Here is a 26287-nt window from a genome sequence, read left to right on the forward strand (position 1 = left end):
TGTAACTCAAAATGAAAACATGTCCAGTAAAGTTTAGAACAAAACAAAGAGATAAAGGTGGAGCAAACTCAAAGTGAGCAGTTGTGTGCCTGGTGTCAGTGCTGGTGCACAAGCATTGGCTTACAGATATAGCTAGCACTATCTTTGGAGGATGTAAAATTATGTGTACCAACTATAGAAGTACATTATGTTAAAGCATTATACTAAACTTAGTTTTATCAAGCAGTAATGTTAAAGGGCATTTACCAAACATTTTATATTGGTGTTTGCAGAAACGCCCACTTCAAAGTTTTCCCAGCTGTTCCTAGTAAAAAAAAAACCATCTGCTGAAAGCATAAAAAGAAAAATATATTTGTTTAAAAATAAATGAAAGACTTTATATCAAGATCCTGTGAGCCCAGCAGGATATTGGCATCAGCCCCCATTTCTTCTGATATAGCCATGCAACAAATAAAGAAGGAATATTTTTAGTTCATTTAGAAACAACCAACAGTGGCAAAGCTGCACTGTATAAAGCTCCAGAATTCAAAAGTTTTTTCTTTCTGCTCATAAGGCAAATAATCAGTTAAAGAGATACTGACACCAGAAATGAAACCTTTTTAACATCTATCATAACATTGTCTTTGCATGAGCTTTATAATTTTGCCAAAAAAGTATTTTCTGATGTTTTCCCATTCCTTATCTAATCCCCCATGTTCTTCTATGAGGGGGCGGCCATATTTGTGCAGCAGAAGCCCATTAGCATTAGAAGATATAACTGACAGGTTGAAAAGGGACAGTCAGGTTGGCAAAACAGTCAGGTTTAGGAACTTCAAGCAACAATTACATACAAAACCAGCCCTAACAGTGAAAAAATATCAACATGACCTATAGGTAACTTTTTATGTAGATTCATAATTTGAAAAGTCATTTTTTTGTGTCAGTATCACTTTAATAGCATAAAACAATGATTTTAAAATTTATTATGCAAGTTAAAAACAAAATCAATTGATTTAGATTAAATGATTATAAGTCTACCTAATTCAGATCTTCAAAAAGCTTCAATGTAATCAATACTTACATTGATCAAATGGGAGGCTGAAGAATCATAGGTTTCCTATAACTCCAGTTTGCTCTGATAGATGTGTGGGTGGGTGTAGTTCTAGGGAATCATACCATTGTGTTGCTGCTTTCTGGCTTTTCAACCATGGGATAGCCTATGTGAAAATAATCACAATAATCCCAGAGCACTATTCATAAATTTGCAAAACAAATAAATATTAGATTCAGTCAACAGACTATGCAATGAAAATGTACAATGAAATACATTCAGTTCTCCAGACCTTGCAAAATGAGTTATTTCTTGTAGGAGGCAGAAGAATTTGCTTTAAGGCAAAATAAAAAAATAATTGAATTTTCATATTCAAGCAAATGATATAAAAGTAGAAGATTTTATGAACATTATATTTGTTTGAGGTCATTTACATTTTAACAGAACAAAAACTGTATAGGTATGTTAAAATAAGTTTATAAACTAGGCCCATAATGAGTGATGTAAATCAAATAAATGTATAGGTAAAACCAAAGGGGTCAAGTGCAAACAAAATAGGTCAATGAGGGGGGTGCAAGTGCAGGAGCACCAAGGGGCACAAGAGCGTTCACATTCATTTTCATTCTAGGAGCACTTGACCCCCCTTTTGCTTTGCATTCTGCAAATCTTGCATTCAGTGACAAGCACAATGGCAGGAGGAGCAGCTAGCCCTGTCCTTACAGATGGCACATGAATGTCCAGAAAGCTCTATATTTACTTTGTTGGAAATAGTAAAAAAAAATAATAATGTGCATTAGCATATAGAGTTCCTGCATATGATGGCCTATGGTAAACGGAGTGTGTGGCTCTTTAATACGTTTTGCTTCATTCCCCTTCTATTTATATTCTACTATCTTCAAACATGTACATTTTTTGACAAATGAGGTTCCTATATCCCAGTCCATTGTCAAACTTTGATTAAATTATTTTATGCTCACTCCAGCCAGTCATTGCATTTTAATTATATTTACCATATGTGTAGCCTACAGCTTAACATTAGTGCTATCATTCAGTGCATTTTGTGTACCAACCACACATGGGCAGTTCATATTTAAAAAGGCCTATAAACCCTGGAATGCAGATCTTATCAAAGTAAAGTTGAGCTATTTTTGGCAGCCTAAAGCAACAATGAATACAAGGCAAGAGGCACGGAACAACGTTGGAGGTGTCTCTATAAAATGCTATTAAGGTTTGCCTCAAGGTAACATAGGCTCGACAGATGTTTTACAAAGCTTTGTTGGAAATCATGGGATAGTGCAGCCTTTTTTATTTTTATAGAGCCATTAGCATCACAAGTCTTAAAAATTATTGACAAAATACCAAACACAAGTGAGTAGATTTCAAGCAACTTTCCAAACAGAAAATTATGATATTTATCTAAGTAAAAGAAATGCTTATAGGAGAACTAAACCTTTAAAAATGAATATGGTTAGAAATGCCATATTTTATGTTTTTAGTAGTATTGATATAGGTTGTTACAGTTGTCACCGGAGCTCCCCATCTTGGATTCTGTCCCCCCACCCCCACCCGGAACTGCCCGGGACAATGCACATGCTCAGTGTGGTCTGAGCAGCCATTCAGAAGCTGAGCTTAGGGGTCATTGCAAATTACGAAACAGAAAATGAGGATTGTCTGTCATATAAGCTGATGCTACAGGGCTAATTATTCAATTCTGATGCAAAGGCCCTGGTTTTAGATCTGTCATGTAATGTGAATCTGAATTAATTAATACAGATTTTTACTGTTACATTTATACTCTATTTATATAGTATATTATGAGTTGGTCCCTAAGCTCAGTAACTGACAGGAGCACAGAGCATGTGTAGGGAATCTGCAGAAAAGAAGTTGGGGAGCTACTGGGGCATCTTTGGAGGCACAAATCCTCCCTGCTAAAGGGTTGTGGTCACCTTGGGCTGGTACAGAAACCCAAAACATAATGTACAACATTTCTGCCCTAGTTCTTTAGTTAGGCTAAAATAGTATATATAATATAATACAGGTATCGGACCCCTTATCCGGAAACCCATTATCCAGAAAGCTCCGAATTACGGAAAGCCTGTCTCCCATAGACTCCATTGTAATCAAATAATTAGGATTTTTAAAATTGATTTCCTTTTTCTCTGTAATAATAAAACTGTACCTTGTATTTGATCCCAACTAAGATATAATTACTCCTTATTGGATGCAAAACAATCCTATTGGATTTAATTAATGTTTTATTGATTTTTTAGTAGACTTAAGGTATGAAGATCCAAATTACGGAAAAACCCCTTATCCGGAATACCCTTGGTCCCGAGCATTCTGGATAACGGGTCCTATACCTGTACCTATATATATATATAAAACCAGTTACCCTAATGAGTTTCTGAAACACTATAATTCCACTATAATTTCTAATATCAGATGTACAATTCTGTATTAGTTGTTATAAAGAATCATATATGGGTGCTTTAGTTATGTGAATGTACTACTCACAATTACAAATAACTCTCTAAAATGGCATCACTGTTGCCTCTTTTTAGCTGTCAGCAATACTGTTTGCTTCACTGACTCATTTTTTTTTCTAATAAATGGGAGTAAATAGTCCCTGTGGGTGATTTATTAAGAGAGCGCCACATCCTTTGCAAAGTATCTTCTTTATTTGTATTGTGTATCTTTATAGACACTTTACCCTTTGTTCATTTTTGACAATCCTGTATTTATTAGACTGTGCCATATGGTTACATTCATTTTCAGGTGTGGAACATCTTCTCTTTTATCCTATATAGTCTTCAACTGACTTTCTCTTGAAGTAGTTTCCAGCTGCTAATAAAACACAATCACATTGTTTTTTTTCTTCAAATGTCTTAAGCTACAGAGGGTATGAAACAGAATATTGGCAAAACGACAACACTTTTAGGTTTTTTTCACAGACGGTTATTCCAGCAGGACAATTGGCATATCTAAAGTTCAGATTAAAAGGTTTATTTACTAACCTTCTCCAGCTGTAGAGATAGGATAAACATGGGAAACAAGTAATGTATAAAGACATATTATTCCTGTTAACCAGTCTGGTACAGAACTAGCCTATCTAAAAGATTTTCCTTGTGTGGTTATATAGCAAATAACATCAACATGTTTCACAGAACAAAAAAATAAACAGCTTTCCGTTCATAATTTTTAAGGTGCACTTTTTATTTCTAAATTACACTGTTTACATAGCAAATAATTCACTCTATCATTTCAATTGTTATTCTTGAAGCAACAAATGTATTTTTTTTAGTTGTAATATTGGCGTGTAGGCAGCCATCTCAGTGCATTGTGCCTGAGTCTGAGATTTCAGAAAGAGCCAACGCTACACATAAGAACTGCTTTCAGATAACGTATTGTTTCTTCTACTCCCATCTAACTGGAAGAGTCCCAAGCCGGACTTGGATTTCGTACTATTGAGTGCTATTCTGATATCTATCTGCTACCCTCCCATTGTTCTGCTTATCGGCTGCTGGGGAGGGGGGTGATATCACTCCAACTTACAGCTCAGCAGTAAAGTGTGACTGAAGTTTATCAGAGCACAGGTCAAATGGCTGTGGCACCCTGGGAAATGAAGAATATGGCTAGCTCCATGTGAAACTGGTACATTTTGAAAAAAACATGTTTTCCCACGGTGGTATTCCTTTAATGTTTAGTATCTTATAGAATGGCCAATTCTAAGCAACTTTTCATTTGGTCTTCATTATTTATTTCTTGTAGTTTTTGAATGATGTACTTTCTTCTGACTCTTTCCAACTTCTTAATGGGGGCCACTGCCCCAGCAGCCAAAAATCTTTTGCCTTTTGAGGCTAAAATGTTATTGTTATTTTTTATTATTTTTCTACTCATGTCCTCTCCTATAAATATCAGTCTCTCATTCAAACCATTCCCAAAGCTAATTTGAACCCTAACCACCAGATTATTGCTGAAATTTCAAACTGGAGAAATGCTGAATAAATAGTAAAATAATAAAAAAAACACAAATAATAAAAAAATGCCTGCACTTTCACATGTACAGCAGCCAAACTTCTCCAATCCATTAGGCATGGAGCATAATATAGGCCTCCATAAAACTGGAAGAAGGAAAGATGAGCAAAGTACAGGTATGGGACCCATTATCCAGAATGCTTGGGACCTGGGCTTTTCTGAATAAGGGGTATTTCCATAATTTGGATCTCCTACTTAAAGTCTGCTGAAAACATTATTTAAACAGTAATTGAACCCAATAAAATTGTTTTGCCTCCAATAAGGATTAATTATATCTTAGTTGGAATCGAGTACAAGTACTGTTTTATTATTACAGAGAAAAAGGAAATCATTTTTAAAATTATTTGATTAAAATGAAGTCTATGGCTGATGGCCTTTCCGTAATTTGTAACTTTCTGGATAATGGGTTTCCGGATAAGGGGTCCAATACTTGTATTTGTATCCAGAGGAGGACATCTTTCTCCAGTGAGTTGGTGGGCCTCATGTAATAGAGCTTGTGTATCTGCAGAAAACATACACTCATTATTAACAAAGATGCATCCAAATTAATGCAAGCTTTTGTGAGAGGTAGGCTAATTGTAATCTTTCTGTGGTAACTAAGTTTAAGGGGCAGATTTATCAAAATGTGAGTTTAGAGCTTAATAAATATAACTTATTTAATATTGCCTGTTGCCTCATTTCAATCATGAACTGAATATTTGATGGGTGAGTACTGTAGAGTATATGTCAGCTTATTTATTTTGTCTTTAGACAAGTGTTGGTGGAAAGCAGAACAGTGTTGTTCTTCAGCGACTGCAGCCAGACACTCCATACAACATTGTTGTTTCATCAAGGTACATTGGAGATGAGGAAGGAGGAAATATCTCAGGGAGAGGAAAAACAAGTAAGACATTGGTGATCCTAAATATTCTAAATGTATTGAGTAACTTTTGTTCATTCAGTATTTTTAGCACAGAGCTGTCCAAATGGAGACCTGGGCTGGAATCTAGCCTTTAAATAGTTCCTATGATCCCCAGCCCCTCAAAGCACCACTGATCTTAATGTAGGCCATAATCATTTTAATGGCTTTTTATGAATATAAAAGACAACTGGCCCATTAAACAGCATTTGGACAGCACTGTTCTTGCAGATTTAATTTGCTCTACTTTTGGCCCAGCTAGATTTCAGAACATTGAAATAAAAAAATTTAAAGAGCATGTCTTAATGTTTTATGTGGTTCAACTCAGATGATGAAATTGTGCAGCATTCTTAGCATTTATTCCTACCTTGCAGAGCCCTTAAATACAGTGAAGAATCTAAGAGTGTATGACCCAACAACAAGCACTTTAAATGTACGTTGGGAAGCTGCAGAAGGAAATGTGCGGCGGTATAAAATTTACTATGTACCAACTGCTGGAGGACCAGAGGAAACGGTAATGTCTTATGTGAATAAAAATAAAATTGCATAAAAAATATGCATTGTAATATTTCTCATTACAAACTTTTATTGCATATAGAGCTTTTCTATGAGGCCTTTTTGAACTAGTTTTTTGACCATGACGTCAGAAAATGTTACTACATATACTGCACACTGACGCAAAATATAGAACAGGCAATCATTTTTCCACTGGTCTGTTGTAAGTACAGTATTTGCTGTGTAGGTGAAAGGAAATGTTTTTTGAGGGAAATTCATAAGGATAAAGCAAAATGTATGTTGAGAAATGCAATACATGAAGATATACTTTGAGCTATTTATATTCTGTTTCATTTGTACAGGTGACAGTGCCCGGAAATACAATCTATTCAGTTCTTAGGAATCTTCAGTCTGATACATCATATACAGTAACTGTTGTTCCTGTCTATTCTGAAGGAGAAGGAGGTCGTATGTCAGAAACAGGAAAGACTTGTAAGTAATCCTGGCCTTTTATTACCATTGTTATTTTGCAAGGTCATTTTAATTAATAATTCAGATCTTTCTAGATATTTATTTGTAGGTATAGCTGCATTCATTGTCATAAAAAATAATGTTTTTCTTTTTTTGGTGATCATTTCCTATTTAGAGATCAACCAAGCCATCATAGTTTGAGCTGACCAGGTTGGTAGGCTCTGCAACTCTAGGGGTGGTGCCTTCTATAATGGACAGAAGAACATTTACACCTTCTAAACAATAATAGCTTGGTTTGCTATTACACAATTATTGTTCTTTCCTTTTCTAATGCAGCCACATCAGCTTCTCTTCATTTGTATTGTGTTAGGTTTGCTATTGCCAAACAAATTAGTTTGCAAGTTGCAAAGCTTGCTATAGGTCTAGTCACCTATACCAGTCAATTAGTTGCCAAAATTTACTAGTCACCTATTTAAAAGCCACCATACAGTTGAATGGTATGAGTTATTATACCTGAGTTTACATAAACATATATAATGATATACATTAAGGGGATTATCTATTATCACTCATTTTTACAGAGTTGTAATCATAGTTACGTCTTGGTAAAACATTACTGGTGCATTAAGATTTAACAATGTATTTTCCCTACTGGAATCAATTGTTCCAGCTCAAAAAAATAATTGTCTGAATTGATCTTCTTCTAAGCTTGATAAAGGGCCAATTTGAGCATGTAATGTTGCTGTAATGCCCCAAAAATGCAATAAGAGTACATGGTACATGGAGCTGTTTCAATATTTTAGGCTGTCAAAATAACAACAGTTGAAAAATGATCTGTCAAGTTTCAAGTTTTGCTAAAGTAATTTCTTCTTCCAGTATTTCCAAAGGAAGGCAAAAAAACAACCTGTTTGCCACAAAAGGGAAAATAAATCCTTCTGAAATTGGCACCTGGGACTGATGCTTGGCTTTACATCTAAAATATGAATTCATGTCAGTTGCTTTACATTTTCTCAGTTCCTAAAAAGGCATTTGTTCATGTCTTATAGTTATTTTTGTACCTGCCAGTACAATCGCTTCAGGCTGAGAATTCCACAACTTCACTCATCTCGCTTTACAAAAAAAAGCCTTACAATAAAACCTACATATATTACACTACTTTTGCACAGGAAAACAGCTTGAGGGATAACTACATTTTAAATTCTCACATATTGCTCTAGAAAAATTCTGGCGGCATCCAGATCATATGCAATAGAAATACTATTGCTTATTATTAAAAGTAGAAAGACTTCATTAAGTATTGGAGAAAGGCATCGCCATGAAGGACTTTTTTTTTAGCACATTGGCATTCTAATTAGAATATGGTTGTTACATTCTAAGGAATTTGGTATGTTAATTGAGTGCCTTTAATTTAAGTGTGAATTCAAACAATTTATTTCTCAGTATACAGTACAATACCACATACTGCACAAATCATATAACAGTGGACACACAAACCATAATTACCTTAATGTGGCCTTTAAAACTATTGTTAACTAACTATGGTGTGGCAGCTAATGTCATTAATACACAAAAGGGATTGTAGGCATCAGAAAACTACACTAATGCCCTTGGGCAATATGCCTATAAAGAAGAACTAAACTCTAAAAACAAGTATGGGTAGAAAGTCCTGTTTTTTTATATACTTAACTTACCGCAGAGTGTCTATAACAGTTATGATTCAGGTCTTTAAAGTTTTTACAGAAAGTGTCAGGAGTGTCAGTGACATTGCACATGTTCATGAGTTGTATACTCTTTATATATATTGTGCATCGCTTCCTAAGCTCAGTAACTGACAGCAGCACAGAGCATGTAAAGGGAATCAGCAGAAAAGAAGTTGCGGAGTTATTGAGGCATCTTTGGTGGCACAGATCTTCCCTGCTAAAGGGCTGTGGTTGCCTTGGGCTGGTACAGAAGCCCAAATCATAATGTGCAGCTTTTCTAACCTACTTGTTGCCTCAGCTTTAATTTTCCTTTAAAATGTGTTTATTGTGCTTCTCTTCCCTATAAACAGATACTTTTAAAACCACATAAAAAGTAACCTTGTAAGTCAGTGCCAAAACATGATAGGACTTCAAGCATACAAATACAGATTGGACAGATATAAGAACTATATAACTATATAAGAATTATATAACTATATAAGACTATATAAGAATTTCAACAAAATTTCATCAAAAATATTGGTAAAATAAAAGATATTTGTTATACAAACTAATTTAAACAGCAAGATTATCGCCATGCAGGCCTAAAGTTTTGCAAGGCACCAGTGTAAATTGTGACTCGTTTTCCTCATCTCCACTGGGTCATAAAATTGTACTTAATTAGTATGATATAAAATAAACTAAGTAAAGAAAATAGCTGAGATATGATGTTGAGACCGCTTCACATATTCAGCATATATAGTGCAGAAACTTTATACAACATCATTTGATAGGGCAGGTTGTTGAAAGTTGTTAGGATTAATCTACTAACAAACAGCACTATTTATTTAACTCACAGCAGCCAATCAGCAAATAGCATTGATTAGTCTAGTGCAAACAAGACAATAATAACAACTGTCTGTTACTGGTGCAATTTAGCATTTATATTAGCAAGATAGTAGATAAAATGCTTTTTTAAACATTTTAAAACTGCAGCGGAGCAAGGCTGTAAACATTTCTTTGTTTATGAAGACATTTGTTTGTTTAGCCATTGGCTTCTGTATGACATAACTTTAGTTACATTACATCATGTTTAAAGGGTTTTAAATTATCCACTCCCAAAAATGTTAAATCATTATTCACTTTTTCCCTAATTTAGTGGTGCGGGGAACAGTTCGAAATATTCAAGTATACAACCCCACAACAAACACTTTGAATGTTCGCTGGGAGCCTGCGCCTGGACAGGTCCAGCAATATAAAGTCAACTATGCTCCACTTCTTGGAACAAGGCCTACTGAGTCTGTGAGTCATTTTTCTTTGGGATTATAAACATTCATGCGGCGTGCATAGGGCTGGGTAGCTACATTCTTTTGTTTGGATTCCGTGTGAGTAATTTGGAGGTTTTGTTCATTTACTATAGATTTTTCACTGTCTCTAATGTGGTGATTAATGTTTTTGTAGAATTCATTGTGGCCTTGTATACAGTTATCAGATATTTCAATGCTATGTGGTTCTGTATTTAATTTCCTGTAATGGGACATTCATCTAAAGTCTGGGGTTATGTACAAGAAAAAAATAAAATAACACAATTCCCTTGGCCATTTGTAGGTTGTAGTTCCTGGCAATACTCACAACGCGCTGCTGGAGCAACTTATTCCTGACACACAGTACTCTGTAAATGTTGTGGCTCTTTATGCAGATGGTGAGGGGGATCCTAGCCCTGGTGAAGGAAAAACATGTAAGTGTATCCACTACCCACTTCTATGATATTGCTATAAAAGTATGATTCAGCTTTGGCTCTCCAGCCTTCCTCAGTCTTAACATTGGGCAAGATACTTATGGTGAACAAAAGTTAAACATTACATTACATTCAGTGTGTCTCAAACGTTAAATCATTTTTCCATTATCAATTGTCACAACTTGTTCAAAAAGTATATCGTTACTGTACACAAAGAAAAAATTATTCGTTCAGAGGAAAATCTATTTGCATTGCTCATTTTCCCTCTGAAGCCCTATCATTACATATGAAATTTGTGTCTAAGCGATAAGATTTTAGCGCATGCTGCCATATATCTATTGCATATACCTAGCAAATACTCTGCACTATAATTTTGCACCCCTCGGCACCACTGAATTAAGCTCAAATGATTTTCATAAAATGTTTGCCTGGATATAGATCTTTGCCACACTTTCCTAATTTTGAAGTCAATAACCCTAACATCTGTCATTTATTACTATGTTATTGGAATTTTAAAATGATGATGGACAGTCTTCTGATGGGGAGTTCTGGAAGCAAATACTGGAATTACTGGGTTGTTGAGAGTGTATGTCTGTTGTTGCAGAATGGAGGCCGATTAAAACAGTTCGAGGTGGGTGGGGTTTGATTAGTTGCATCTGAAGAGACAGTATAAATAGAACTGCTTATTTCTGTGGAGTTTGCTTGTTTGCAGGGCTTCTTTGTTACTGGCAGCATATTTACTAGGAAAGACTTTTTACAGGGTTAAAACAACAAAGCAAATGGAATGCTATAATGCTACTTAGCGGAAGTACCTTGAATGAAAGGAAAGGTGTAGCAGCAGTAGTAGTTTTAATATTAAAACATTTTAGTATTGAGGCTGCATTTAAAGCACTCAAGTTAACTGGGACAGCTAAAACTTTTATTAGGTACAAGGGGACCAATAAAGCATACAAAAAAAGATACACTAGATACACAGGTATCTCAGCATTAGTTCTTTGTTACTTATCCATGTGGATAAAACTGTTTGAAAACACTTTGCATCATGCATTCTATCTGTAACTGTCATATATACTATACTAATGTACGGCCCCTCATACAAAATTAGTGCAAACTTCTCAAATGCTGCAATAAATGTTGAATGTATAACTGAGGTTTTGAAGAGAGGAAATATTTCCGTGAGCATACTTTAATCCTCCAGTACTTTATGCTAAGTTCAGTATAAAAGTTTTGAAGCCACATGTCTAGGTAAGCTGCTGCCTGGCACAATTTTAACATTACTGGGCACCAAATGAAATTAAACAATAATTCAGAGTCTACTGCTCTTGTAATTTACTGTTCTTCAGTACTCTTGTGGCACCTGAATGGAAAGTTCAGCTCTGTATTATATTAGAATTTTCCTTTCTTTTGCTGACTACTTTGTAAATCCCTCCAGCAATTCTGGAGCCTTCCAAATATTTGTGGTAACCCTCTTTCCACATTTTGTACTGTGGTAGGTTTATTCCTTAATAATCTGTCATTATGCGCTGGCTGGCTGGCAGCGTTCAACTATGAAGGCTTTGTAAAGTAACCAGACACCACAAGTTTGGAGATTGTCGATAGTCTCTTTTTTACCTTTTCATAATAAATATGTTGTTATTGTTAAATATAACTTTCTTATTAATAAAATTAAGGTAATGTATTATTGTGTTTTGTCTATTTTAGTACCTCGCAGTGGGCCAAAAAATATTAGAGTTTTTGGAGAGACCACTAACAGTCTCTCTGTGAACTGGGATCATGCTGATGGACCAGTCCAACAATACAGAATCATCTATTCACCAACTGTTGGAGACCCCATTGATGAATATGTAAGTTGTATTATGATTTAAAAAGAAAACCCAATCAACCTACCACTTGCAAGAATAAAGCTATATACATAGCTATATAAATATAGATATATACAGTAGTAGCTAAAATAATTCAATATTGCTCTAAGCCCTAGGGGTGCACACAATTTAATATCTTGATGATCTGATAATATAACCTTTGCTTGGATGTTACATGGTAATTAAAACTGATGAGATGAACTGGTAATGAGATTCCTTAAATTATATAAAGAAATTGTTCTCATTTATGTTCCAAAAAAGGCTTTCGCAAGCAGACACTTAACAAAGTATTTTGACATGTGTCCAAACCATACAGTTTGTCAAACCACTTTTATCCATATGTTACCATTTTGTAGAAAATGTGCTTTTTGTTGAAAAGACAAGCATTCCACATGCAGTGGCCTGTGTGTTAACCAGATGTATCAAGAATCATCACTCTGCTACAAAATGTCTCCAAATGGTTCCCTCAAACGATTGCAGTCCAATGTCTTTTTTTCTAACACCAAGGGTCTATGAAGTTGCCTTTGCCACTATAACAACCTTTACTCTTATAGGCAGGTTTAGCATTAGATGTTGTAAAATGCTTGTTTGGAATTGCTTCCATTTAGTCACAGTAGCATTTATAAGGCACAGTTAGCATTCCAATTTATCCCACGGCTGTTAAGTTGGGTTGAGGCCAGGGCTCTGTGCAAGCCAATCAAAATGACAATAGGGACCCTAGCCTAGGCAATGACAAGCAACATCAATGCATTATTGCCCCTCCAGAAAACTTTACATTGTACAACTTGAACTTTACAAATTGAAGGACTAATTTACTAAAAAAAAATTACAAATGTTCAGCACAGAAGTCCATTCTTATAATGAATCTTTCTGATCCCTTTTACTATAACTTTTACTGCCTTGTAGTGTGGTTTCCATTCAGCCCTGTCTCTTAACTCTACTTTTTATGCTTTTATAAGCTATGTCTTCAGGAATTTATTCCCTCCCCTTTGTACTTCGGGTTCTTTCACTAGCTGACATATGTTGCATCCTTCCACAGAGCCTGGCCAGCACTTTCATTATACATTCTGCAGCTTATACTGTAAGCGCTTTCACTTTCCGCAGCTGAAACTTGGCAGAAGCTGGTTACTTCTCAGGTTCTGGCTGATCAGTTCAGCACCTCAAATGGGAATTTAGGACCAGGGGGATAGAGGGTATCAAGAACTAATTGGTTGGAAAGAATTGCAGTAGACAAAAAGTTTCCAGTTAAGAGCAGACAGGGTCAGAAAGGACAGAATTCAGAATGGAACAAGCATGACACAGGCAGAAAAAAAAATCCATCCTGGAAAATACTAACTTGGTCATGACAGAATCCAGGTTCACTATGCATGGAAAGACAAGGTTGATAGCACTAGAACAAGGCTGGAAAGATTGGTTGGAACAAAACCAGCAGACTGGACTGTTACAAATCTACACAGAAGCCAAATACTAAAGTCTACAGCAGCTAGTCATGCAAAGCAGGGCCTCTAATATAAGAATCAAATCAGAGAGGATTTACACCAAACAACTTACTGTTTAATATGGCAAATATCAACACAGCTAAATGTTTGTTAACTTAAGCAAATTGTAAGCCTTTAACAGATATAATACTGTTGGTTAGAAAGCTCTTTCTATTATAATTTTTTTAGACAACAGTGCCTGGTAGGAGAAATAATGTGGTACTGCAGCCCCTTTTGTCTGACACGCCATATAAAATTACTGTGGTGGCAGTTTATGCTGATGGTGATGGAGGACAACTGACAGGAAAAGGAAGGACAGGTAAAATATTTATACTGTTGCATGCTATCGCGTATGGCACAACATGCTGGATGTATTAAAACTTATTTCCTGTTATTGCATGATAGAAAATAGAGCACAGATGCAGATATTAAACATACCAGGAGAGTCCTTTGTGCTTTAGATTTGTGTCCTGCAATTCAGTTCTGCCTTTCCAGAATCAAGATATTAAGTACAGATGCTCTTAGCAGATAAAAGAAACACGTGTCAAGGGTCTAGCCGTGCTTTACCAATGACGTCCAAAACCCTTCTCTTTATCAATTAATATTTTTCAGTCTTAAAAATACCAGCTTTCATGTCACATTTTATTTTACATTAAAGGAATTAGTAACAGAGTTAACCTTTAGGGCTTTAAACCATAAGTTATTTGGCAATGTTACATACTGTATATCTGTAAATCTATATATTTTCCCTTTTTTTAAAAGAAAAAAATTGTTGATTTGGTTTTAGTGGGTTTGATTGCACCACGGAACCTTCAAGTGTCTGATGAATGGTACACAAGATTTAGGGTTTCCTGGGATAGAATACCATCTCCTGTTCTTGGATACAAGCTGGTTTATCAGCCACGTGGTAAATATATAAATATTTTAACAGTGACATATATTGTCAAGTTACCATTACTTTTTCATTTGTTTTTGGTTATAGTAAAAAAAAATATTAAAAGTTGAATGGATCATTATTTGTCTCCAGCTCTTTCTTATTTTCCCTTTCTTATTGTCCCTGCTTATGATTTTTATTTGCTGGCTGTTCTTTATTCAGCATAGTGTTTATCTATTTGTAAAATTACATAATTTATCCTCATGCAGGGGGTATAATTTCACATCATTATTTTATCACGACCTTTAGTAGTGGGAACATCATGACTTTCTGCTATAGATTCTATGCTTTTTCAATATAAGCAGTGGTAAATCACCCTTTTTCCTTTGTAAAGCCAAATGCTGTCTCCATGCCATACAGAAGTACAAGGGTAGCATATGTTCTGGATTTTTAACTTACATATTTTGCCCTCAATAACATCACTACTGGCTCCAGTTAAATGTGATAATAGTATAAAACCAGTAATCCAGAACTTTCTTGCAAAGCATTTTTGCTACTTGGCATGTCCATAAGATACTATTGTTTGGCCTGGCCATAGCATTCCTAATTTGCTTTATTGAGTGTCTTCAACCTACAAGGAGCCAATAACTTTTGTAAAATATCAGACAGGGTGCATAGTTTGACATGAGGAGAACTGCCAGCGGAAAACCACCAATAACTAAAGGGAGGCATAGAAACACCAGAATAAACCACAAGTTACACAGCAAGAGAGAAACCATTAAAATATGCCAGGAAATGTCTAAAGAGGCACTAGTGGTAACTAGAAATGATATAAGTAAATTAATATTGAAATGGAAAATTATTATTGACATGTAAATAAAATAATTGAATGTGTGCTTGAATTTCAGATTCAGATGAATCAATGGAAGTATTTGTCGGGGATGTGAGCTCCTACACTTTGCAGAACCTGTCTCCTGGCACCACATATGATGTGAAAGTTTACGCTCAGTATGATACAGGATTAAGTGGGCCCCTATCAGGACCTGGGACAACTTGTGAGTTTATTGCACATACTGTGCTGTTTGCAAAGCTCAGCTGCACATTTCCCAATGAACCCTTATAAGTTATTCTTTGCAGTATTATGTCCCCTTTGAAGAAATGCAGAACTTTTGATCTGCATATAGATGCTCTACAAACCTCACCTCTCATTTAGAAAAATGCTTATCATAAAGAGCAGAGATTCTTGGCGCAATACAGTAAACACTGAACTAAGTGAAGACGTTTCATTAATCTAGTTTACACATTTTCACACAGATCCATGATTTCAAAAACTTTTGCATTTCAAGCTTGTAACGTTTGTTGTTTTAAAGTTAAAGGAAGGAGAAGAAAGTTTACAGGACATTATCATTTTCCAGATAGCTTATTTAGAAGAATATCAGCTAAAAGTGACCACATCTGTTACTGTTATCGCCCTCTGCTATGCTAGTTTTTAACCATCAAGACTTAAGGATGTAATTATTCTTCATATTTCACAATCATGTGTCATGTGTTTTCTCTTGGGTTTTTCTGTTTGTTTGGAAAATATTTCTGATAAAAAAAAGTGATTTTACATTTTGACACACCCTTATAACTTACATTTAGTCCAAGACTCACTTGGTAAAATGCCTTTGATTGATTATATTTATCAGGGTACTGCTGATCAATACTGTGGCTCTCAAGCGTTTCTGAGTCTTGAAGTTTTTATAGGGTGGGAGGGCCACAGGTTGCATATCCCTAATATAGATTAGAGCCACTGTTGCAGTGGTGTATTAAAATCCGGGCTATCATAAGTAACAGCACAGGGAATATAATTTAAATATGCAAAATTATAACTTAATCACATAACCTTGTGTGACTAGTTTAGTTAGTATACACGTTTAACTTCCTTTTATTTTTGTCTAGTATTATATCATTTAAGTTATTATTAGGAATGCAATTCATTTACGAGAATGATTGCATTTCAAATTATGGCTCAAAGAATCAACTATAGCATGCCTACAAACAAAACTGACAATGTGGAATCCTTGCTTTTATACATAGAAGCTTTTGTAACATTTATATTGTCTAACAAAATCCAAGCAAAAACTAGCTAGCTGAATTTGGAGCCACAGAGGGTAGGAAATTTAGAGCTGGAGAATGACGTGCCTCAGTGGTAAGACAAATTCAGGTCATTAATTCATTGTCAATCCCACCATCTTTTTCATTAGAATGAAGAGGCATTATTGATTCTCTTCATAAAGCTGGAATTTGCCATTTAATCCCCTGCTTACAGGACCCATGGGATTTTTAACAGACTTCTGCTGCTCACTTTTACTGTAGTTTAATTCTATTAGTTGCAGCTGTACAAAGCTAGGACTGATTTGGGTTATAGGCAAACTCTACAAGTTCGACAGCAATTTTTTTTTATTGGGTTAGCATTTGCTAGAGAAAGAATTACTGTGAAGTGACCGGTGACACTGGAAACACTGGAAATAGTATAGTTTTATATAGCTGTAATGTACTATAATCCTTCTTAGGTTAAAGTGTGTATTGGCTTCAGGACAGGAGCTCTAGGGCCCATACTGTATAGCAGATAAGACATTAAAGGGGTGGTTCACATTCAGGTTTACTGTCAGCTTATAAATAGGGGGTCATTGAACCTGACAGCCAAAAAACAATATCCTTCTGTTTAGACCAGTGATCCCCAACCAGTGGCTCATGAGCAACATGATGCTCACCACCCCCTTTGATGTTGCTCTCAGTGGCCTCAAAGTAAGTGCCAGTATACATTTCTGGCATGAAGGCAAGTTTTGGAAGCACAGAGACACAGTTTTACTCCAAGCAGAGCCTCCTGTAGGCCAGCAGTCTCCATGGGGCAACCAAATTGCCAATCACAGCCCTTATTTGGCACCCCCAAAGAACTTTTTCATGTTTGTGTGGCTCCCCAACACTTTTTACATCTGAGGGTGGCTCAAGTTTGCCTAGGTGCTGTAACCTATAGCAACCAATTAGCAGGTAGGACTTATGGGTCACCTGTTAAAAAGCAATCATCTTATTGGCTGCCATGTGTTTCTGCACCTGGGCAAATTGCTTTTATTCCATGTAGGAATAGCTTTTTAAAAATACAGTGGAGAAAAACAGGAGTCACATTTCTTTTATGGCTCCATACATGCATGTTTGTATGAAAAAGACCATTGCTGCCAAGAATTATTTTGCGTGCGGGTGCTTGACAGATAGAACGTTTAAATGTAAATAACATATTTCCATTCACCATGATAAAGTAGTCTTTCTTTCCATTATTTTAATTTGCAGTATACTTAAATGTAACCGATTTGACAAGCTATCAGGTTTCATGGGACTCGTTCTGTATAAGATGGACTCCTCACCGATCAGCCACTTCCTACAGACTGAAACTGAATCCAGTTGATGGTATGTTTCTGCAGGCAGTACAAAATGATATATTAATGATGTTAATAATTTTCAATCAATTTTTACTCAGAAGTAAAACATTTTCGAGAATCTCAAATGATGGCTTAATCATTTATCTGATTCTGTGTAGTTCAAATATTGTCGACTATAGTCCTCCAGATGTTCCTTGATCCCTTACAATTAATTTTGAGGTTTAATTATTATTTTAGAAGATTACCTTTGATCCATGAATGGGTGTTCCCTTTCCTTTATGAGCACCAGGGAACCCATACATTTATTTCTATATCCCATCATAACAAATTGACTGTAATTCCATTGTTTTAATGTGGCCATATAGCTATTTAGGTTTCTGATCTGTATTGGAACCACATGTTCCCTATAGCTTATTAGAAATCATTTACTGACACAGGAAAATGCAATAACCAGTAGCAACCAATCATTGATTTGCTTTCATGATTCTGTCTGTAGCAATCTTAAAAAGTGCTGTTTTCTGTAAGTTACTACACTGCATTAAATTTGCAGGCCATCAAGTTTATCTACAATAAAAAAAAAGCAAAAAAGAATAAATAAGTTATTTGAAGATGTAATTGTTACTGAAATCAGTATATGTCTTTTCCTGTGCTGTTCTCTTCACTACTGGTTTGACTACATGTACCACTGTGACAGTGTTCCAGCAATAAGCACCCTTCCAAGTCCAATTTCTTTGATATTGTGTATGTTCTGTAATTAATATATCTGTAAATACAAAGAATATCTGAAGTTTGCAAGGCAATGTGGAAAACTTTGGTTTTGTGGAAGTCTTTGGTGGAGGCTGATTAAAGGCTTGGACTTGTGGAAATGCCACAAAGGCCTGGGGCAGCAACATTTCAGGGGAAGCATGCCTCCTGTTGGTCACATCTGCACTGGGCAGAAGATTCAAAGAGATGTCAAAATCAAATGTTGCCAAACAGCAGTGCAACTGCATTAGGTAGATGTGGAAGGTAGTGTGAGTACGAGTATGAGGGGCAGCTGTGAGCGGCTTAGGGGCGTACCATATTTAAATCCACCCTGGCTGTATATTGAATATTGTTCAGTTTCATTACGCAAAATGCTATATTTGGCTACCAACCTTGTTAATTCTGGCAATAATTGAATGATAACGTGCAGTACTTTGGCCAAATTCAGCCAGTCTCTCCAAGTTCCATCCCTTGTGAAAGACCACTGCCCAGTAAACTGAGGATCTTGCAAATGTAACATCACAGGCAAACAGAAAATATGGTTTGCTGATATGTAGGACTGCATTAGGCTGACACAGACTGCATCTCCCTCACAGTTGCCTTGAGGTCAGGCCAAATGACCAAAATAATAATGTACTAGGAAATCATACTTTAACTGTCCATCTTTAACAGCAGCTTTGAGAGACTAAAGTAGCTAAAATATCAGAATGTATGCAGTGACTTGCAGTGGAGATGTGCCCAAGTCTTGGATTTTCATCCAGTTTTTTTTATCTGATAATCTTTTTTTAGGATCTCGAGGTCAAGAAATAACAGTAACAGGATCAGAATCATCACACTGTTTTAATGGACTGAACCAAGATACACAGTACACAGCTACTGTTTTTGTGCAAACACCTAACCTTGAAGGACGAGGAGTTTCAATAGATGAGCGTACATGTAAGTACAAATGGTCTAGTTTAAGGGGGTTAGAATAAGTAACTGTTCAGTGGTGTGTTTATTACATTCTTTCATTATATTGCCTCACTAGCTCCAATGAATTTCTTACTTAATTTTTAGTGATCAAGCCTACAGAATCACCAACGACACCACCTGCTCCTCCTCCACCCCCTACAATTCCACCTGCTCGGGAGGGTAAGTAAAACCTCACAGAACCTCTGAGCATGTTTATCATGTAGTGCAAGTAAAGCTTCTGAAAAAAGTGTTGTGAATTTAGTTAACATTTAGAAGCTCTGGATATGGGATTGAAACAACTCTTCCGCAGTTGAGGAATATAAGATATTTTATATATGGAAACACAGATACATATATATATATGTTAAAAAAACATGGTCAATATATCCAGTTTCATTGTGGTAGGGAAGTTTACTAGTTTCAGGCCCAACCAATATGCAGATAAGTTGACAACACAGTGTAGATAACTCCTACGATACAAAGGTATTAAACACAAAGATTTTTTTTTTTTTTACTGTACACATTTACGATCCCTACACTGCTCCCTTTAAATTTCTGTTGATACGAATAAGTAAAGAAAATGGGTTCTTTTTAAAATGAAGAGTAACTATGAACCCTCTTTTACAAGTTAAGAGTTTACCGTTTACCTTAACCCTCCATTACACCACAGCTATATTCATCAAAACATTTTGCTAGACAATATATTGTTAGAATTCTTACTGGTGAAAAAAATACCCAGGTGGATTCTCTGGCTGATATCAATCAGCTTTTTCTGCATTTCTTTACCTGATTTATGTCAATACCATATGGACCTTGTGTTCATTCCTTTTAAAGAGTTGTTTGTTCTTCTGTATATTGGTTCATGTTAATCTAATTTCATCATGCCTTAAACATTTTAATGCTAGATGAGTTTGTAGCACATTCCAAGATAACATAGATAAGTAAAGCTTTTGCAGGTCTCTTCTTTACATTTATACTTATCTAATCTGTTCTTAGTGTGCAAAGGGGCCAAAGCAGACATAGTATTCCTCATTGACAGTTCGTGGAGTATTGGTGATGATAACTACAATAAAGTCCGTCAGTTTATCTTCAATACTATTGGAGCATTCGATGTAATCAACCCTTCTGGAATCCAGGTGAGTACAAGGATACTAAAAACAAAATTCCTCATTAATAGTTCACGCTCTCTCTTCCTTCTGTCTAAATGTTTGCCTATGTTTCCTTATTTACCTTTTCATGGCTACAAATAATTTAATCTACAATATACAGGGTAACTAGAACCCCCCCAAAAAATGTTGCTTGGAACTAGGACTTTATGCATACAGCTGCCAAACCAGATTAAATGTACTTGAGCTCTGGACAGTGAAAATTCAGGCATCTAAAGCTGACCAGTGAAACTCAATCAAGTGTTAAGCTAAACCAAGTCCAAACCTTTGAAGTCACATGAATTTAAGGGGGGAATTCACAAGAATGTCAGTATAAACACACTTTTCTGTCAGCCGCCAAAGTGTAAAAGTGCTGTAAGTATGACAAATTCACAGAAGGTATCTGTTTTATGGATTTGCCATAATGCTGCCAAATTTTCAGAGCAGTGCAAATCATTTTCAAAGCCCATGGATAATACTATCACACCAGAGCCAATTACAACAACACTGTAATGTATGACAATTTGATATTTGCTTTGTTGATTTTACCCAGTGTCTTGTTAATTATTTTTAGGATTAATTAGGATTATTCTTATTCTTGTAATAAAATCAGCACTGTAGTAGAGCCTACATACACACCATTTTTGCAGTTTATGCTGTTTCTGGTTTTGATAAAGCATTTTATATCATATAGATGTCCAGAACAATTATTGCATTTCCTTCCTTCTCCAAGTGATAGATATTAAGTGAATACTTTGTGTGAATTATACCAATGATAAGCCATGTTCCTACATCTAACAGAAAAAATATTTTATACATTTTTGTACTAGATTTTAAATGATCTTTCTCTGCATTGTGTTGTACATTTCACGTGTCCATCTGGTTTTAATAAATATATTGTCTTGTTTATAAAAATGCCTGTCTCAGTTTTGAAAGTGTCCTTCTCTCTTCTTTTTCCCTTTACTGGGGAAAAAACAACATGCAAAAAATGTACAGTGTTGACCTTGGTGTTGCATTTTAGTGCCAACATCTCTGTAGAAGAGGTTGAAAAGTCATTCTGTTGTAGTAAACACATTTTTCCATGGACTCTTTCAGGTCTCTTTTGTGCAGTTCAGCGATGATGCCCAGACGGAGTTCAAGTTGAACACTTATGCCGACAAATCACAGGCTCTAGGAGCACTTGCCAATATCAGATACAAAGGAGGAAACACAAAAACAGGTACACATTAGTAATGCTTTTCCAGTTCTACAGAATCTATGCATTATCATTAAATAAAATAACAGAGTTGTTAACTTTAAAAACATGTATGCCCATTAAATGATGCTTCCTCCTGTAACTTACTTTAAAGTCAGGCTTCTCACTCATAGTAACAGTGTATGTAACCTGCCTAACTGTCAGTTGATCCAGAGGAAGGCAAAAAAAACCCCATCTGAAGCCTTTCAAATTTGCCGCAGAGGGGGAAAAAATTCCTTTCTGACTCCAAGATGGCAATTGGACCAGTCCCTGGATCAACTACTAGGAGTTACCGCCCATAACCCTGTATTCCCTTACTTGCTAACAGCCATCCAATCCCTTCTTGAAGTTATATAATGTATCAGCCAGTACGACTGATTCGGGTAGAGAGTTCCCCAACTTCACAGCTCTCACAGTAAAAAATCCTTTCTGAATATTTAGACGGATCCTCCTTTCTTCTAATTGAAATTATGTTAGTTATGATTCCCTTATATATTTATACATTGTTATCATATCACCCCTTAAGCGCCTCCTCTCCAGTGTAAACAGACCCAACTTGAGACTTTGAGACTTTTCATGCCCTTTACCAGCTTAGTTGCCCTTCTCTGAACCCTCTCTAACTCAATAATGTCCCGTTTGAGCACTGGAGACCAGTAAGTCCATCAAATTCAACCTCTCAAAACAAACCCCAGTACACATATATACAAACAAGAGCACTATGTCAGAAATATCAGAAGCAAAGTTAATTCAGGACTTTGGTTCCCCATCAATATTGTTTTTTTCTATTATTCTTAATAAGAAGCTGTGATACAGGGGATCATTTATAAATCATCATTTCATTAATAGCAGGACCCATGAGTACTACTTGTAAAAAAAGATAACAGTGAATTCTGTACTGGAACAATTCGTACCATGGCTGCAAATAATTGTCCAATCCTTTCTCTCTGCATGTGATTTACATTAAAGAGAAGGGTTCAGACAGCTCATTGCTAAGAATGATCACTTTATAAGGAAAACATTCCTGAAAATATTCCCAACAGTCAGGACATTTTGTTAAATTGTTAATAGACTGAACTGCTAAGAATCCTTCTGCATAACCCAGTTTATCTATAATCATTTTGCCCATAATCTCTAGGAAATGTTTATGTGACACTGCTTCCTGAAAGGTTTTTTTTTTTTGGCGTCAGTATCACTTTAAGAATGATTTCAATAATGTGTAGCAAAATTTTGTATTACTATATACTACAGAGAAAGAAAAAGCACACATAACATTGCCTTTGCACCCAGAAAGATGGCTTCTAATCTCCGAAATAGCATTTAAGCATAGTTAAAAGCAATATAGTCATTACTTTATTCTGAGTTACCCAAAACTTTTAGTTGCTAGCAAAAAAAAATCTCAGCCAGGAGCCGTACAAAATATAGTATAGTTAAAATATATATTTTATAATGTGGCCTTTTTTGAGGATTAAGAATGTGAGCGTGGAGGAAGAATGCTTGTTTGATGTTTTGTATGTTTTAGTTCATATAAACTATGAACTAAAGGGCACCTGATTTAATTCTGTACAGCAAGGGGAGAACTTGAACACAAAACCATCTGCTTTAAAATGACATAGTTGTATTCATGCTTTCCTGGCTAAGAGACATTCCAAGACCTTGTAATGAACTTAAGGTGCAAAGGAAAATGTTTGTGTGGGTATTAAAATCAATGGAAATTATGATATCACTCACTGACATGATGTAGACTGCCAAATGTAAAACTTTGCCCTATGGAGTAAACTCTCACCAGGTGGATGTACATGAGATAAGGAACTGCTAGCAAATTATGCAGAAAATAAGTTTAGAGAATGTAAAAATCAGAACCATAAGGAAACCAGATCAGAAATGCTATGAGAGGGAAATATTTAAATTAATAAAATAACATGATCCATTGAATCAAATACAGATGTAAGATCAAAAAGGATATGTATGGTGCTTAAAGTGCTGCAGGAATTGCATAGCATGAGAGATTAAAAACATAAAATGAAAGACATATATGAAATGAAGTGGCTTATTTAGATAACCTGATTTTGGGCCAGGTTCAGTTCAATGAGAAATATGTGGTATATCATGAAAACTCTATTGAAGTCTATTGGAAAATCTAAAATTGAAGTAGGAGAAAACCTTTTGTCTTTAATTTGAATCTTGATCTTTGAATGATAAATTTGGTTGTGTGCCCCCCCTCCTCACCCCCAGAACAATTGTAGGGCTTATATTTCTACTCCTTTTTTAGTACTAGCACTCATTGAATGAACTGTTCTGTGTTACAGGAAAGGCTCTTAAATTTGTCCACGAGAAAGTGATGACAGTTGAGAATGGAATGAGAAGATCTGTTCCTAGGGTTCTGGTAGTGGTGACTGATGGCAGATCTCAGGATGATGTTAAGAAATCAGCCTTGGACATTCAGCAATCTGGTGAGAATGTACAGTAGTACTTAACAGATGTACAGATGAGATCAGAGGTACTGAACCTCTGGTGTAATAATATCAGTAGTTACATCCAATGTGGCTTACATGTAACATGTGAACAAGAGCCCAGCACAGGGCTGTCTAGACCAGCCTAATTCCAAGTGCTAATGGAGCAAAACTGTATTATCATATGGATATGGTGATCATTTTTTCAAAATGTGATAGCTCACTGCTAAATTCCCATTCCTTCACTAAAATAGGGAATTAAGGTTTCAACATAAATCCATTAATATACGTATATATATTATCCAAAAAAGCTATTGCGACCATTCACTTTACTTGGCAGTTTTATTTCAAGGGGAAAAGCAATGTCAAAATGTTCACGATCTCACACTATAAAAACATTTTATCTGCAGGTTTTAGTGTCTTTGTCATTGGTGTGGCTGATGTGGATTATAATGAGCTAAGAAACATTGGCAGTAAACCAAGCGAGCGCCATGTTTTTATAGTCGATGACTTTGATGCTTTTGAGAAGATTGAAGATAACCTGATCAACTTTGTATGTGAGACTGCAACATCCAGTAAGTTTTTTTAATGTACCGGCATTTGAGATACCATTCTATCCATTAAAGGATGTAAGCCATTTTATTACATTTTAGACTCAGAGATAGATTAATTAACATGTTATCAATTTTTTATTTTCCTTTACAGTTTCTTTTTCTTTTGTGATTGGCTTGCACTCACATAGAAGTTTTTCCAAGTATAATTATAAAGTAAATATAAATGAATACTAAGTCTAAAGCATCCCACCAATCAGAAATTCTGAATTGCAGCTCACCCCATCCCCCCACATGTACCAGGCACCCTCTGCCAGTGAGTTTTTTGAGCTGTAAAAGAGGAGTCACATACAGTAAAGATCAATTCTGATTTGAGATCATTGTTAAAGTGACATAAAGCAAATTTAAAGCAATTCCTAATAGGTAGATAGATATTCATTTGCTAAATAAAGTGTGCATTGGATGCATCAGTGGTTTTATCACACATTGGCCAAAATCTTATTACATTATAAATAACAGCTGAGTCATTCAGGGGTAGGCCAAAAATTAGAGTAAATGTCCTTCATTAACTTGTCCATTAAAAAGTAAACAGGGTCATGCTGACCTATATTTTTTTGGCAAAAATAACGGAACTCTAGGGAAGCCGGGAAGCATCAGGAAGCTCCATTGCCCCTTGTTCCAGACATTTCAAACTTGCCAGAAGAGTGCTTATCTCATTAAAGGCCACGTCTGATTAAAGCATAAATCAGGAAGTTTCTATCAACAACAATACATTTTGTTCTTCTGTGTGATCAACTCCTGTTTTTAATTGTGTGTTGGTTTAGATTTTGTAGCATTCAAGAACAACACATGCTGCCAACATTTTTATTATGATATCTACTTGGATTGTGTCTATTTTAGATATATGGCTTGAATATTCTTAGTAGTGCTACATTTGTGGTAGGAAATGCATAATTCGGCTTTGTAAATTGACTTATGATTAATTGCTAGAATATTTATTACGCACGATTTAAAGAGTTTCAGAGTTTTCCAGACTTTTTCAAACATTTGCCAATTTGCTAACTGTACCAGGAACAAACAAATGGAACTCTATGTTTCAAGACTTACTATAAATGTAATTATTTTGGGAGTTTTGTGATTTAATGGCATATGGAAGCAGATGGCAAATTAATACAGATAACAGACTTCTTAGACTTATGTCTCATTGGCTGTTTATATCAGCTCTACTCACTT

General features: G+C 35.6%; 1 protein-coding gene across 4 annotated transcripts in view; it reads left to right on the forward strand.

The window, feature by feature from the left end:
- col12a1 (collagen, type XII, alpha 1) overlaps window positions 1–26287 on the forward strand; it is a 152625-nt gene that overhangs the window by 82390 nt on the left and 43948 nt on the right. For all 4 annotated transcript variants that reach the window (XM_002936200.3, XM_018094325.2, XM_031901995.1 and 1 more), the window contains 16 exons: window positions 5816–5948; window positions 6338–6477; window positions 6821–6950; window positions 9768–9910; window positions 10217–10346; window positions 12048–12190; window positions 13876–14005; window positions 14474–14593; window positions 15469–15615; window positions 17891–18007; window positions 19513–19659; window positions 19780–19854; window positions 20671–20810; window positions 21915–22038; window positions 24360–24503; window positions 24914–25078. In XM_002936200.3, the coding sequence (XP_002936246.3) occupies window positions 5816–5948; window positions 6338–6477; window positions 6821–6950; window positions 9768–9910; window positions 10217–10346; window positions 12048–12190; window positions 13876–14005; window positions 14474–14593; window positions 15469–15615; window positions 17891–18007; window positions 19513–19659; window positions 19780–19854; window positions 20671–20810; window positions 21915–22038; window positions 24360–24503; window positions 24914–25078 (2128 nt within the window). The remainder of the gene's footprint in view (window positions 1–5815; window positions 5949–6337; window positions 6478–6820; window positions 6951–9767; window positions 9911–10216; window positions 10347–12047; window positions 12191–13875; window positions 14006–14473; window positions 14594–15468; window positions 15616–17890; window positions 18008–19512; window positions 19660–19779; window positions 19855–20670; window positions 20811–21914; window positions 22039–24359; window positions 24504–24913; window positions 25079–26287) is intronic.

This window comes from Xenopus tropicalis, chromosome 5 (genome assembly GCF_000004195.4).
Source record: "Xenopus tropicalis strain Nigerian chromosome 5, UCB_Xtro_10.0, whole genome shotgun sequence".
NCBI lineage: Eukaryota > Metazoa > Chordata > Amphibia > Anura > Pipidae > Xenopus > Xenopus tropicalis.